The sequence below is a fragment of the Aspergillus uvarum genome (assembly GCF_003184745.1).
Source record: "Aspergillus uvarum CBS 121591 unplaced genomic scaffold BO82scaffold_22, whole genome shotgun sequence".
NCBI classification, from domain to species: Eukaryota; Fungi; Ascomycota; class Eurotiomycetes; order Eurotiales; family Aspergillaceae; genus Aspergillus; species Aspergillus uvarum.
Genome location: NW_020291319.1, coordinates 19,119 through 32,566, shown reverse-complemented (window position 1 = coordinate 32,566; position 13,448 = coordinate 19,119). Strand labels below are relative to the sequence as shown.

The 13,448-nt window shown below is 53.3% G+C and overlaps 6 protein-coding genes and 1 non-coding gene across 7 annotated transcripts; 2 read left to right on the top strand and 5 right to left on the bottom strand.

The window, feature by feature from the left end:
* Nucleotides 1-314: 314 nt before the first annotated feature.
* BO82DRAFT_401396 (uncharacterized protein) lies at nucleotides 315-821 on the top strand (the record flags this gene model as incomplete). Its single annotated transcript, XM_025639252.1, has 1 exon — nucleotides 315-821. One exon carries the CDS (start codon nucleotides 315-317, stop codon nucleotides 819-821), a length of 507 nt encoding a protein of 168 aa, XP_025492600.1.
* Nucleotides 822-3,989: 3,168 nt separating this feature from the next.
* BO82DRAFT_t150 lies at nucleotides 3,990-4,060 on the bottom strand. The gene has a single exon. It is a non-coding gene; the product is annotated as a tRNA-His (tRNA).
* Nucleotides 4,061-4,553: 493 nt separating this feature from the next.
* On the bottom strand, nucleotides 4,554-5,042 carry BO82DRAFT_401394 (uncharacterized protein; the record flags this gene model as incomplete). The annotated part of the gene is made up of 1 exon (XM_025639251.1): nucleotides 4,554-5,042. One exon carries the CDS (start codon nucleotides 5,040-5,042, stop codon nucleotides 4,554-4,556), a length of 489 nt encoding a protein of 162 aa, XP_025492599.1.
* Nucleotides 5,043-5,550: 508 nt separating this feature from the next.
* BO82DRAFT_61645 (uncharacterized protein) lies at nucleotides 5,551-6,621 on the bottom strand. Its single transcript, XM_025641387.1, has one exon. The coding sequence runs from the start codon at nucleotides 6,548-6,550 to the stop codon at nucleotides 5,675-5,677; it is 876 nt and encodes a 291-aa protein (XP_025492598.1). The 5' UTR covers nucleotides 6,551-6,621; the 3' UTR covers nucleotides 5,551-5,674.
* Nucleotides 6,622-6,658: 37 nt separating this feature from the next.
* On the bottom strand, nucleotides 6,659-8,278 carry BO82DRAFT_353663 (uncharacterized protein). Its single transcript, XM_025635018.1, has one exon. The coding sequence runs from the start codon at nucleotides 8,178-8,180 to the stop codon at nucleotides 6,777-6,779; it is 1,404 nt and encodes a 467-aa protein (XP_025492597.1). The 5' UTR covers nucleotides 8,181-8,278; the 3' UTR covers nucleotides 6,659-6,776.
* Nucleotides 8,279-8,576: 298 nt separating this feature from the next.
* Nucleotides 8,577-11,117, top strand: BO82DRAFT_431645 (uncharacterized protein). The gene is made up of 2 exons (XM_025640719.1): nucleotides 8,577-9,333; nucleotides 9,395-11,117. The coding sequence occupies exons 1-2, from the start codon at nucleotides 8,605-8,607 to the stop codon at nucleotides 10,940-10,942; spliced, it is 2,277 nt and encodes a 758-aa protein (XP_025492596.1). The 5' UTR covers nucleotides 8,577-8,604; the 3' UTR covers nucleotides 10,943-11,117.
* Nucleotides 11,118-11,514: 397 nt separating this feature from the next.
* BO82DRAFT_353660 (uncharacterized protein) lies at nucleotides 11,515-13,304 on the bottom strand. The gene is made up of 6 exons (XM_025635017.1): nucleotides 12,797-13,304; nucleotides 12,687-12,750; nucleotides 12,537-12,622; nucleotides 12,181-12,462; nucleotides 12,043-12,118; nucleotides 11,515-11,989 (listed from the first exon to the last, which is right to left on the bottom strand). Exons 1-6 carry the CDS (start codon nucleotides 13,196-13,198, stop codon nucleotides 11,751-11,753), a joined length of 1,149 nt encoding a protein of 382 aa, XP_025492595.1. The 5' UTR covers nucleotides 13,199-13,304; the 3' UTR covers nucleotides 11,515-11,750.
* Nucleotides 13,305-13,448: the final 144 nt, after the last annotated feature.

Here is a 13,448-nt window from a genome sequence, read left to right as displayed (position 1 = left end):
CGTCGATGCTGCTGGTAGTCTTCAATTTCTGTGATCCCGGGGATCCCCAACCACCATGAATCAGATCAAAGAAGCCAAAACATTCATGCCACTGGTTCAAGCGGTGTCGCTCTTTGAGATCAATAAATAGCATGTCAAGACATTTCTTTGTGAGTGCATTCTAACTGGACTTTTTTAACTATGTGTGTTGCGTTGTCTGGGTGTCGACGGTCTATAAGTACGGAGCCTGTAGCAGGGATATGACTCTTCATCCATCATTTCATCAAGCTCAAATCCCTCAAAGTAGACACTCGACTATTGTAGACCGATCCAACATGGTTAAATACCGAGAAGGAAGCTCAACACTTGACAATGGCAGGAAGATCTATTGGATCATCTGTCGGGAGGAGCAAACCTTCGGGCAATATTGGAGGATCCTGGAGCATCACTTGGAGCGGACCTTCGACGGGCTGCGCATCAGCCATCCTCAAGCATCGACCTTCTACGGAATGATTCGATGCGGTAAGTATTATCAGATCTACCGGGAAGTAAAGACCCCAGAGGATGAAAATGATCCCGACCATTTTGTGAATGGCCTCTATAGGATCGACATCAACGGGAGAGTCGCCTTCCACCGCGTGCACGATGAAAAAGTGCTGTATGACTGGCTCCAGAGTCTTCCTCCGGCTGATTACGATTACGATTATGATGGTATTGTTGTTACTGAGGGCGATTATAGGAGTGATGTCGTAGAGGAAGGAGAGATGGAAGCGTCTCACCTTGATGGTGACCCCGAGGCTGAGGTCGTAGAAGAAGGTGAAGGGGGAAGATCCTTACCGTGATGATTTCCATGATATCGATGCCAGAGAGAAAGATGAGGCGGATGAGTTTCGTCCTGATGATAATGATGACTCTGCAATTGACCTCGAGATCTGGGACATGGACTGGGATGATAATGACGAGCCTTATTCAGTGGTAAGCCCATCGTCTTAGTCTCTTATCGAACAGTTGGACTCCAATGCATCGGACCCTTAAGTCACCATATGCCATGAGGGACCAGTCTTGCATAACTGATGAATCACGTGGCTGTTATATAAGCTCAGCTTAATGCACACTATGCCAAAGGAAGATAAAGGCCTGGATTGGCCCCGATTTGCTCGGCTATAATGACTGGACGGCGTTTTCAGGGGCAGATCTCGTTCGTGTATGTACGTAGGTAGGTGCCTAGTCCAGATCCCCGAACTACCGAAATCCCAATCTCCACCACGCTCTGAACTATTTGTGCGTCGTACGATCTAAATATCTAATCGCTTGCAATGACTCGATCTTGCCTCCTGCCAGCAGGAGCGTACTGCTTGATTCGTATCTTGATCCGGCTATTTCTTGAAAATGCCCCAATCGCCATGGAATTCCTGGTGGGTCGGGGGCTAGAGAAAATCATAAGTATCAACTCTTCCTGCCCCAGCTTCTGCCGGGTACGTAGCAGACAGAGCCTTGCCATTCTTTCAATTGCCCTCGCGGCACCCACTCTCATTTCATCTTCATTCGTTGATCATACACACATACACAATGCGTTGGAGCCAAGCCGACCTCGGCAGTCTGCTGCTCGCCAGCACCTTTGCGAGCCAGGCATATGCGACCGTAACTTGTGAGGTCAAAAACACGGTGGGAACATTCCACAACCCGTCCTTTGAGACGGGGGACTTGACCGACTGGACTGCCTTGCTAGCGACTGGCGCAACATCAGCGGGCGCCGTGGTTTCGGGCGAGGAGGCTGCGGAGGGGGAGTATTACTAGTTGGTTTCCCGCCCCGTTGCCCTAACTCCTCTCCATCCATACTCCCCTCCCCTATGGTACTTATACTTATAGTCGGACATCCTAATGTACAATGTTGACTGAAGTCAATCTGCCCGGCATCCAGTTCCATCGGTGGCACGACAACCTATACCTACCTCAAACAGACCTTGACCGATCTTGATACCACTCAAGCCCTGACTTTCTCGGTCAACTATCGCCTGATCTACACCACCTCCACTGCCAACAGCTACTGCTTCCTGCATTTCTCGAAGGGCTCATGGGCCCCGGCCAATGCGATTGGCGGACGCTCCACTGTCTACCCTTCAACTTATGGCTCCAGTCCAGCCTGGTCGACATACTCCCAGAGCTTCACTCCCTCGACGTCTACTTTGGATATTTACCTCGTTTGGGCCTGTCTCGGTACTTGGGCCAAGTACGAGTTCGATAATTTCGGACCTGGGGAGACCACGGTTTGTTCCACCTCGACCTCGACACCTGCGCCTATTAGTACTCCGACGGCCATTTTGTCTTCATCTGTGGAGGTGGTGGCAACAACGAGTGCGGTGGCCAGCCCCAGTTCGGCTTCCACCGCCAGTTCTTCCGAGCCCATCGTTGCGAGCAGCCCCAGAGTGACCTCGTCCATTACGTCTAGTAGCCCTGCAATTCTCCCGAGCGCTCCGGTGGTCTCGATTAGCTCTCAGTCCACCTTCTCCATTGTCCCAATCTCTGCCGCCTCTGGAACTGCTGCATCACCAAATGCGACTCCGGTCTCTTCTACTGTTGTATCCATTGCCCACTCGGCTTCTACCGTTGTTGCAACTTCTCCCTCATCGGGGTCGGCGTCGTCCATCCCGCTTATCCGGCCATCTTCGTCTTTCCAGACCGTCGCTTCTGCGAGTGCTCCAGTGCCTGTTGCTCAAACCCTCTCCAGCTCCCAGGCTATCATTCCCTCTTCAAGTGCACTCACAGCGACAGCAAGCCACCCTGTCTGCCCTTTGTCTCTGTCGCGCTCATCTCTGCCCTCCGGTGCCGGTGCTCGCACGACAGCTGCGCCCGGAGTCACGGTCTCTTCTGGCTCTAGCATAGCGACGGTGACTTCTGCCACCGGCCTCCTCTCTGCATACCTCACTACCTCTACGGTTCTAACGACGCGCACCTCGACGGTAAGTGCATGTCCTTCCACGGCGACTACATGCCCTGCCTCCGCTCGCACCACCTATATCACCACCGAGACCATCGTAGACTCTACAACCATCTGTCCCGTGACGGCCACAGAGACGGCCGGAGCCACCGAGACAACCTCCAGCGTCTTCAGTACTCGCACTGCCACAATCACTGGCTGCCCCTCAACACTCCTTGGTTGTGCCGCTGCAGCTCAAACTACATTCGTTACTACTGAGACTATCCTCGTCTCGACGACCATTTGCCCAGTCACCGCTGTGTCGGCTACTGCAACGGTGGCGCCGGTGATCACCGAGACTACCTCCAGCATCTTCACTACCCGCACCGCTACCCTGACCGGATGCCCCTCGGATGCCTCGCGTTGCGCCGCCACCGGCCGGGCCACTTATACCACCACCGAGACAGTTCTCGTCTCAACGACCATTTGTCCGGTTACAGCAGCCGAGACTACCGCGAGTCCGGCCCCGACTGAGACTACCTCGAGTATCTTCAGCACCCGGACTGCCACGGTTACTGGCTGCTCGGCGGGTGCAGTTGACTGTGCGAGTAGTGACCGGACCACTTACCTCACCACCGAGACTCTCTTGGTATCCACCACCGTATGCCCGATCACAGCTGCCCAAACCACTATTCCCGGTGCCCAGCCTACCAAAACTGAGATAGCGAGTGACGCAGCGGATGAGATTGTTTCGACCATCTACTCCACTACGACGGTCTGGGTGGCCTGTGCAACGGACGCTTGAGGTTGGTCAGTCCCCTTCTAGGCGATCCGACGGGGTGTCGTAGTTTTAGATATCTCCACTGTATTGTGGGCTTTGAAAACTGTTTCTGTCACTTATCTGAACATGCTCTCCAAGAACTTGCATTCCCTCCCCAACTCAACACGGCATAAACGAATGCAAGAACGTACACTACCTCATGATGTGAGGAGGACTAAGTATTGACCAATCAATGTCATTGTATATGAATTTATTTTAGAAGTGTCATAGACAAAAAATCCATTCCAAAAACGAAGAACTGCTAAAAAAGAGTGGCGCTGCCCGGAATCGAACCGGGGCTGGCACGGCCACAACGTGACGTCATACCACTAGACCACAGCACCTGTTGTTGTGAAGGAGGCTAAAGGTTAAGCAATATGTCAATTAAATAGCTCGTGCATATCACAGGTGGCTGGGTGGTGCGGGCACTGCTACGAGTAGAAGCACGTCCACAACCGCCGCGCTGCCGCCACCATTAGCAAGGCCTCCAACTTATACTGAGAAATCTTGAAGTCGTGATATACTAGTTTGTAACATCCCAAAACATCTTACCATCTCTTATATTGATAGCGCTCATATCCTTTATCATCATTTCAGTATTCTCTCCTACTTCCGTAATTGTATTTCTGCTTCGAGGATTCATATATATTCAAGCCATGGGCTTTGACTAATGAGAATGCGTGATCATCTTTACCTGCATGAAAAGTGAGTTGAAGTCAGATAATGGTATTCCAAATGTTTGATACTTTCAACAGTTGACAGTCAGAAAGGGCAATTAAGGTCACAGCCATCTGCAGCAAGGCTAGGTTGCTTTGCACCGGGAGTGCCATGGGCCATTCAACGCAGCTTCTTCAGCATCTGTTCTACAACCAGACGGTCATGCCAGATGCAAAAGTAATCATTCTGAGTCTCTTCATCAAAGGGGCAGACCATCCTCTCGTTCTGTGCGTTTATCTTCCACGCAGCGATGGGCATCAGATGAGCTCCGGCCAGAATGAATGCGGGGTTCTCCTGCCTGGCCTCTCCCGACAGGTATTCATCCGCGAACTCCCGGGCCTCAGGTCTGTAGAACATATATTCTTCGTGCTCGTGCTCGTGCTCGTGCTCGTCATCGTCTGACCCCGACAAATCTTCCCTTTCGTCCACGCAGAAGACCCGGACCAGAGGCGGTCGTGGGGACTGGTTTTGTGACCGACGGGAAACGTCGACTGTCAGGCACGAAAAGTTCCTCTGCCCCTCAGTACGTGCGAATTCATGGTGTTCAACGATCCACTGGTACTCCTCTTTCTGGCTCTCATCAGGCGAAGGGACGCCGAATGCCGACATGATAATAGCAAGCCAGATTCGAGCAGCTTCAACAGCACCGGGAGGCTGGACACCCCGCAAGTTGCTGCTAATCTTGTCCGTCACGCATCGCGCAATTCAATCCCGGATATTCTCGTTGTCCCAGTAGTCTGTCGTATACCGATTGATGTCGGACTTCGCCGTTCATGCTTTATCACGATCCGTTGTGCTTCTGGGCAGCCGATGTGTGGACAGGTGGACAGGAACAAGGTCCCTTGTAGAATCCTTGGCACAAAGACCGGCGCTCGCTTTGTGTACCGCTGAGATGCTTTGCCATGAGCGTGGTAAGTACAGGCGCTCGACAAGGAAGGAGGAAATAACAATAGATGGCAGGCGACTCAGCAATTGGCTTTGATGGCGATTTCATATCTTCTTTCTGTCTCGCAAAATCTGAGCTGCAGCAACAGACAGGACGAGCGACCAATTTTTAATTCAGGCTATGTGAGGTTATTTGAGCGAAACTAACAACATGGGGCATGGTAAGCAGCCTGGCTATCTAAGCTTAAGGGCAGCCAACAGTTTCTAAATTAGCAACGGGAACATAATATATCCCTGCAGGAGACGCCCAGCCTCATGCAAGCATAAATTAACTGATAGAACGAAGGAGGCTGGCATTAGCTTGAGTCCTCATCATCTGCATCAATTGTCGACGACGACGATCGCCGTCGTCGAGGAACCGCTCTTTCAATTCCACCTGGCTGCCGTAGCACGATTAAATCATCGAGAATAGACTTGACATGAGGGAGAGAATAGCCAAGCTCTGCCTCGATCTGAGCGCGACACTGCTGCCATATCTGGGATCGAAGTCTTTCTTCTTCAAGGCGTCGGCGCACTTCAGCTTGCTTGTATTCTTCCACTGCAGCGGCTTTGACTGCCGCCTCGCGAGCCGTGCGTTCTTGTTCTGCTAGCAGATTTCGTGCCTCCTCATTGCGTATCTCGTTTCTTAAGTCCTCGCGACGTTTTTGGTCTTCAAGCCTGCGTTCGAGGGAATCCAACTTTTCCTCCCGTGCCTTACGCTCCAACGCTTCTTTCTCAGCAGCCTCCCGCGAAAGGTCTTGGAGCTTCTTTTCTAGTTCCTGTTCCTCCTGTTCCTTCTGCTTGTTTTCTTCTTTCTGTGCCTCTTCAAATCGGAGGAACCTGGCGATCCTATCGTCGATGTCACCGGCGCCGTCGATGGCCTTGAGATAGCCGAGATTGACCAGCCGCTTGATCTGCTCCCTTATTGAGGGTTTACCATGAGAGGATGCTCGTTTTCGTCCACGACTGCGGTGACGTGGACGTTCTGGGGTGGAACGAGTGGGCGCATCGTTTTGGATAATCGTCACCGATCTCCTGCTGCTCGGCTGGTTCTCCTTCTGCGCTGTCTTGACTGGCGTCTGCTCAACATCATCAAGGTTGGCGCGGGGCCGTCGATGGTGATGCTTTGCCTCGGATTCGGAATCGCTGTCAATTGCCCCCCTACTCACCGACAACCGTGGCCTGATCTCCATGACGATGACAATGTGAAGTTTGCGTGGTCATAAATAACTTCTAATCAGGTCCACGAGGGGCTTATACGCGCTCCTAGGGAGGGAGGGGAGGGAAACAAAACACAGCAGCCTGAACCGAGTCACACGCATAAGTGTGACGAGACTTGCATGCATTCAGCTAATAGACCAATCCATAGACCAATCGGCGTTAAATGCCGAGTCCCTAGTACATATTACCTACTTGAGCTTAGTCCGTACGGACAACATGATGGGTCTGATCGGCATCATCCCCGGTGTCTTGCTCACTCGAAGGGAGCAGCAACAGCGTGCTCCTGCCCCCAGTTAAGTCGTGATCCTTCGAAACTTGGACCTGTTTCTGCTCGCTTTGATGCTTCCCCACGATGAAAATTAGAAGACTCCCAAACATACGCACGATGACCAGGAAGAGTGGAAATTGCGAGAGAATGTCTACGGTCTCTTTGGCAGTACTTGGGACGTCGCTGTGCTCTGACACTGATCCTGATGAAGCCTGCGAGGATTCAAACACACTCGATCGACTGTGAACGGTGGCCCTACTACTCCTGTTGACTGAATTGGTCCCAGGAGGCGGCGTCCCGGACTCATCGCCCTTGGGGATCGAAGTGGAGGCCGAGGACAAATATTGGGGCTGTGGTCGAGTGGCCTTACCAAGGCCGTGCCCTGCACTCATATCCTGAAAAGACACCGGCAGGGCACTCGGAAGCTGGGCCGATGTTTGCAACGCGTTTTCTTGCTCCATCGCGTATGGCAGGCCTTGAGCAAGAGCATCCAGCCGGCAAGGGCGTGACTGCTTTTTGCTACTGGGGTGGACGAGAATCTCACTGACTCCCTGGCCTTGCTTGAAGGGATCGGGAAACCTCATCTGGCGGACGCGATTCTTCAGACGATCTCGGTGGCGGTGAAGTTTGCCCTGAATCTCGACCTTCATGTGGAAGGACTGATTGTCATGGTGGAAAGCGAACGCGGTGTGGAAAATCTTTCTGCGCAATGCTTGGTGATCGGGATCACTCTCGTGAAACTCCCACTTCAACGTGCGATATGCCGAGCGCGGCGGGGTGGGTAACAGAAGGCCGGTGAACGACCACCGACTCTCGTAGCTGGTCTGCTTCTCTTTGTTCATGCCCAACCCCCCGCCACCGCTGCCCAGCACGTTCACTTCCGGGGTAAGATTCAGTGCTTTCTTGACCGTCACCCGGGAAGGCTCTCCGCTTAAGCTCTTGGGGCCGTAATAGTCCGTCATCCGGAGATCCAGGGGGTCTGGGAGATGGATCTCCGACTGACGGCGCCGCCGAGAGAATCGGTGGCCATCGGTCGGCGCACGGCGACTGCTAGTGATTTCCTCGAGCGATATTGTCACACTGGCGCTTCGGAGAACACACAGGGGCGATTGGTCGAAAGTGAGATCCATATAAACCACCCCGGCGGAAGTGTTCTGCTCTCCTAGCTGCCCCCATTGCGACTTAGAGACACGGAGACGGCAATCAGCGTTCACTTTGCCAACCTTCCGATAGCAGAGATTGGCATCCACTGTGTCCAAGCCTTGATAAGAGCGACCGTACCGCCGGGAGTATGTGACTGCTGGTGACTGCGGGGTATGGAGGGACTGGGACATTGGGAGATGTTACGCAAAGGGGGGAGGACCACAGCACACGAGTACCTACACCAATGCCTGTCGCTGTGCTATGTGAGTTTCAAGGACATAACAAGGAAGAGAGGTGGACAGTAAGTTAGGGAAATAAACAGTAGAGAAGCCAGGAGATGAGAGGGGTCACCAAGCACTGCCACAGCCACGCGTCAGCAGGCTAGCCTAGCTCGGCTATCCATGTTCGCTTATTGACTCATGCATGCGGGGTTACATCTGCGGCATAAATGTTAATCCAGCAATGCGTTATGCCCAATGGGACATGTGATTCCGGCGTTTCTTAAGCGCTCGCTTGAGTCTCCGGTTTCTCATCACCTTCCCAGATACAGTGCTTTCTGCACTCACCAGTAGCCTTCTATCTCTCATTGTAGATCAAGCTTTGTAGTGACTCGGAATGGCTGGCCATCGGCCCAGATTATTCCCTACTTCTCGGGAATCCGCACCAGGTCGTACCTTCAATTTCCCCGCCCAGGGCTCTCAGGAAACGGAAGGCTATGCGCTGGTCCTCCCAGGTCACTCTGGCGACAATGGCCTCAACGCCACCCACGATCGCGAGCTGATACGCCTCAAACAAGACGCATCAGAGTCGGCTTCAACTAAACGAGAGACGGATGCCCTCAATGGGAACAATGACGAGTTCGTCCTCCGACACCCTCAGGCAATTTGGACACCATACTCCGCCCAAGATATCACGATTCACTACGAATTGGACGTGGTCGATGACGTGCCTAGTCTGCTAGAAGAGTTCGCGAGACTGAAACGCCTGGGAAGGTTTGAATTGGCCGAGGAATTCTTTCAGAAGTCTCTTGCGGAGTTTGAGAGCTTACTGCCTGTTGCGCTCGAATATGCCGACATGCTGGTTGAACAAGGTCTGTATGAGCGCGTTCGCCTCTTCAAGTTTCCTCGAGATAGGGAGGAACTTTCTCTCCAGGCCGTCAACGTAACAGAAAAGCCATCCGCCTTTCTTTACCAAGCTAATTTGGCACTGATCCAAGCGTTCGCGGCGATACAGTCCCAGGGGAGTATGAGAGAAGCGTACGCGAGCGTACGAGCACTGGAGACTCCGATGCGCAAGCTGCGGCGACATCGCCGACGCGAGCATCTTCCCCTGGACTCTGCAGAGGTACCCCCGCAATGATCTTAACCAAAGTTTATGGCGCCCCGGTAGTAATGAGCTCGTTTAGGTGCAGGTGTTTCGGTATGCGCTCAAGATTCTTTCGCAAGTCGAGAAGGATTCAAATTTGGTTCCGGAACATCATTTTGACTTCTGGTCGAATGGCACCGACTTGTACCAGATTCTGCTGGCGGAAGGCAGGGTTTGGGATGTTCGCGACCTCATGATAGCTTCCATTGAAGCAGATGGCGCGACTGAAACTTGGAAGTGGATGTTTGACCTCAGCATTTTCGCCCACAATTCTTTCAGTCGCCTGCTAGATGACTGGAACAGCCAGCAGTATGACGAGCCCACCGCTCTCGCCCTCTTAGACATACTTGTCACTGTTAGTCAACAGTTCCTCTCGTATGCAATTTCGACCCCCAGTGAGCATGACCTGTCCGTCGCTCACCGAAGCCTTCAGCACGCCGAACCCCTGGTCGCCATGCTCCGGGACAACCACGCAGAGCTTGAGCAAACTAGGTCTTATTACCGCTGGGTGACTGTCAAGGCCGAGCTTGGAAGAAAGCGCCGGATGCAAGGCAAGATGAGTTCTGGGTTAGAGAATCATCTCTCAAAGTTTCCGGGGCTCACCATCTGGAGTGGGGCAGTGCCGATATACCTACCGATTAAGACTGAGAATCCAGGTTGGACCCCCGAGGCGAGCATCACCACTTCTTCGCACATCGAGCTCTATGACGCCGTCTCTAGAATGCATAGATGCGGCGATTACGCGACTGAGGCCCTTTGTCGAGCGGAATTGCTTCATCATTGTTCCCCGCTCCGCGCCATGCAGCAGTTGGCGCACCTCGCAGATTTACAGATCACAACGCAGGGCGATCGCTTCAGTTACTATAGAACTTGCCTGGCGAAGTTTCTCTTCACCAACACGTCGCTCCTGCGTCAGTCACTACTCGCGAACTTGCAGCTCACGCCAACCACCCGGATGTCGTTCTCCTTCCCTGGCCTGACTGCGTGGTCTATTGCGACCGTTGAGCGGGCTCTCCTGGCCGCTGAGAATCACCAGGATCGCGCGGTGCACTCGCGCACCCTCCAACAAGCCGCAGCAGGCGATGCCGCCTTTCTTCCTCAATATATCCAAGATCAGCTGAGGAAAGGCCTTGATCGGATGTACGGGCTCGACTTTGGGCCTCGGGAAAGACCAATCTCCCTCGCCTTATCGCCGACTTCCACCAAGTCTACGCTCAAATATGGCCCGAACTTTACCGGCCAGCGCTCGCTGCCGATTAGCAGCAGCAGCAGCAGCAGCAGCAGCAGTAGCAGTGATAACCCGGGCTTCCCACGTGCTGTTCCTGCGGTCTCCATCCGTTCCATTCCTCCCACCCGGTTGTTAAGCGACGATGACGAGGATAGCAGTAGTGGTGAGAGCTTTGGCACTGCGGGCTCGGGCACGGATGAGCTCGAACGCCAGGAAAAGAGTTCGCGACGTCGAATGGTGACAATAGAGGACGCTGATGAGGATGAGGATAGGGACGAGGATATAAATGAGGATCTGAATGATGGGAATGTTGGTGACGGATCAGAGACTGGAGATCTCGGGAAAGGTCCAGTGCGATAACTGCTGACATTCAGGGCCTTGGCCACACGAAGAAGGCAAATGCTCTCTTCTCCTTGGGCTGACGGCATGAGGCTTGAAGCGAATTCCGAGGAGACTGTTGTGACAAGTGAGAAATTTGCTCGTTCAGGTCAGATTGAAGTTATATTACAAATCTATCTTTCTCCAGTAGAAAACTAATATAGCTTCTATACTAGTGTAATACAAGTCTTATTGAACTACTACAGCTTTTGATATAGATCTATGCATAGTCATGTGTTCTTCGAACCTGGGCCCCAAGGATAACAAGCCTAACATGTTGAGAACGCGGCTACGGAACAAGGAATTGGTCGCAACACACACCCCGATCCTTCTGGAAAGTAAACCGTCGATGGCCATGACGATATGTGGACAGCTACAATGCTTGGGGGCAGAAATGTGGGATATAGCCTCAGGAGCACACCTACGGGCTAGCGCGCAACAGCCCTAAACATAGGCTTTTTTTTCGCCGAGCAGTCTGGAGGGTAGGATGCACCGAGTACACCAAGTACGACAAATATACCGTCATTCTGATTTATCTGTGCGCGAGTAACAGTGCGATGGTTTTGAGCAAATTCCAGATACATAAGAGCTTGCTTCCCCTAGCTCGGAGTCCCCTTCGCATAGTTCGTCAAGTACTCCGCCATCTGCTTGTCTAAATACATCATTAGGTCAACCTTTACCAGTCCTCGCGGCAAGAAAGGCACTTACAAACCGAGTTCGCATTCTGCAGTTCCCACTGCATCCACTCCGGAATATCCTGGGAGCGACATGGTCAATATGCCTTTCTCAGTCAGACATCATGGACACTCACCGTATTGTCCAGCGCGCCATCCAGATACCTGGAGATAATCCGCGTATCTGCCGCGACACTGGTCCAGACCGACTGCAGTACATTGAGGTTCACGCGGAAGGCCTCGAGTTTGTCCTCGCCCACGTCCATGAGCTCCTGCCGCGCCAGCCGGATCTGCTCGATCTGGTTCTCGAGCGAGGCTTTCTGCCGCTCTTTGGTGCGGATTTGCGACTCGGTAGCTAGTCGTCTCAATTTTGGTTCAGACTCCATACTCTCTTGGGGGAAAACTGACCGGCTTTGGCGACTGCAAGCGCCGCCATCGAGACAATCGCCGCAACACTCACTCCGAGAGCAATCAGTCCACCAATCTATACAATCTCGCTAGTCAGACTACATCCCACTCTATCAAAATTGGAAATTGGTTCTTTACCGCAAGGAAAGGCCCGAGGATGCCACTGGCGGCGGCCATCGCGGTGAGGACCGGCAGCAGAAGCGCGCCACCCCCGAGCGCGAGGATCGAGGTGTTTAGCGACGCCAGCTTGTCGCGGAGCTCCTCGAGCTCTTCGAGCACCCGGGCAATCTCCTGGTTCAGATGCTCTTCCCGGTCACGGGCCCAGACGGAGAAGTCAGCGATGAACGACGTGAAGTGCGTCTGGAGCTCGCTGAATTTGTGCTCCATGGCTCGGGCATCGGCTTGCGCTGTATCCATTTGCTGTACCAACCATGGCACGTCAGCGAACGTGTCTCTTCGCTTTTCTTTCCCTCTACGAAGCAGGAATCACATACATCAATAAACCGGTTCAGCACCGTGCGTCGGCTATCCACGGAAATACTTTCATCGAAGCAGAAGGGGATAATCATGTCATCGAATCCTAGCTCGCGTGAGATACCACACTTTCCCCAGAGGCCAGCGGGAGACGAAGCAGGCGCACGTACGATTGCCATGGACTGCGATATCGGTCGCAAGCTTCCGACTGTCGGCGAGAACCACTCGATATGCCTGCCCACCGTTAGCATTGCTTAGGGCATAACGACTGACCGCGTACCAGCTGGTTCTCGACCAAATTCGGCTCAAAGCCCGAATGATGAATGCGGTCAATCTGCGCGATCTTGAGGTGCAGGCTCACGAAGAGGCGCTCGATCTCGTTCGACGCCTCGACTGCCCCGTTGGACGCTTGGCGCAGGTGCTCCGCACACTCGGGTGACGCCAGCCCTTTCGCTGCGCCCGTGCTGAAGACTTTGTTGTCGTGTTCGTTCTTGATTGGGTCGCTGAAATCACCGCCGTCCTTGAGGATCTCGATCTCACTGTCGGAGAGCGTGGCGGCGGCATCGATGAACTTCTGCGGGGTCGGGTCCGGCCCGACCAGCTGGCAGACTTTGTCGACGAGGGAGTCGTAGGAGGGCGGGGAGCTGTGGGGCTCGTAAGCTGGGGGGGCTGTGGTGGACATCATGGGCGTCAATCGTGAGTGTGGTTGCTAAACCCCGGTGGGGAGGATTCTGCCTGTCGTTGGGAGCATGGATGTTTATATCTAACAGCTTCCGGATACGCAAGCTCTGATGACGACATATGAGACAGTATACTGTACGTACGAACAATATGCATACTGACTGTACGGCGCAATCGCATGTCAGCATCAGGGCTGGCTGAACGACGAGACCTAACTCCAGTGGCAAAGGCATGCTTGACAGACAAAGTAC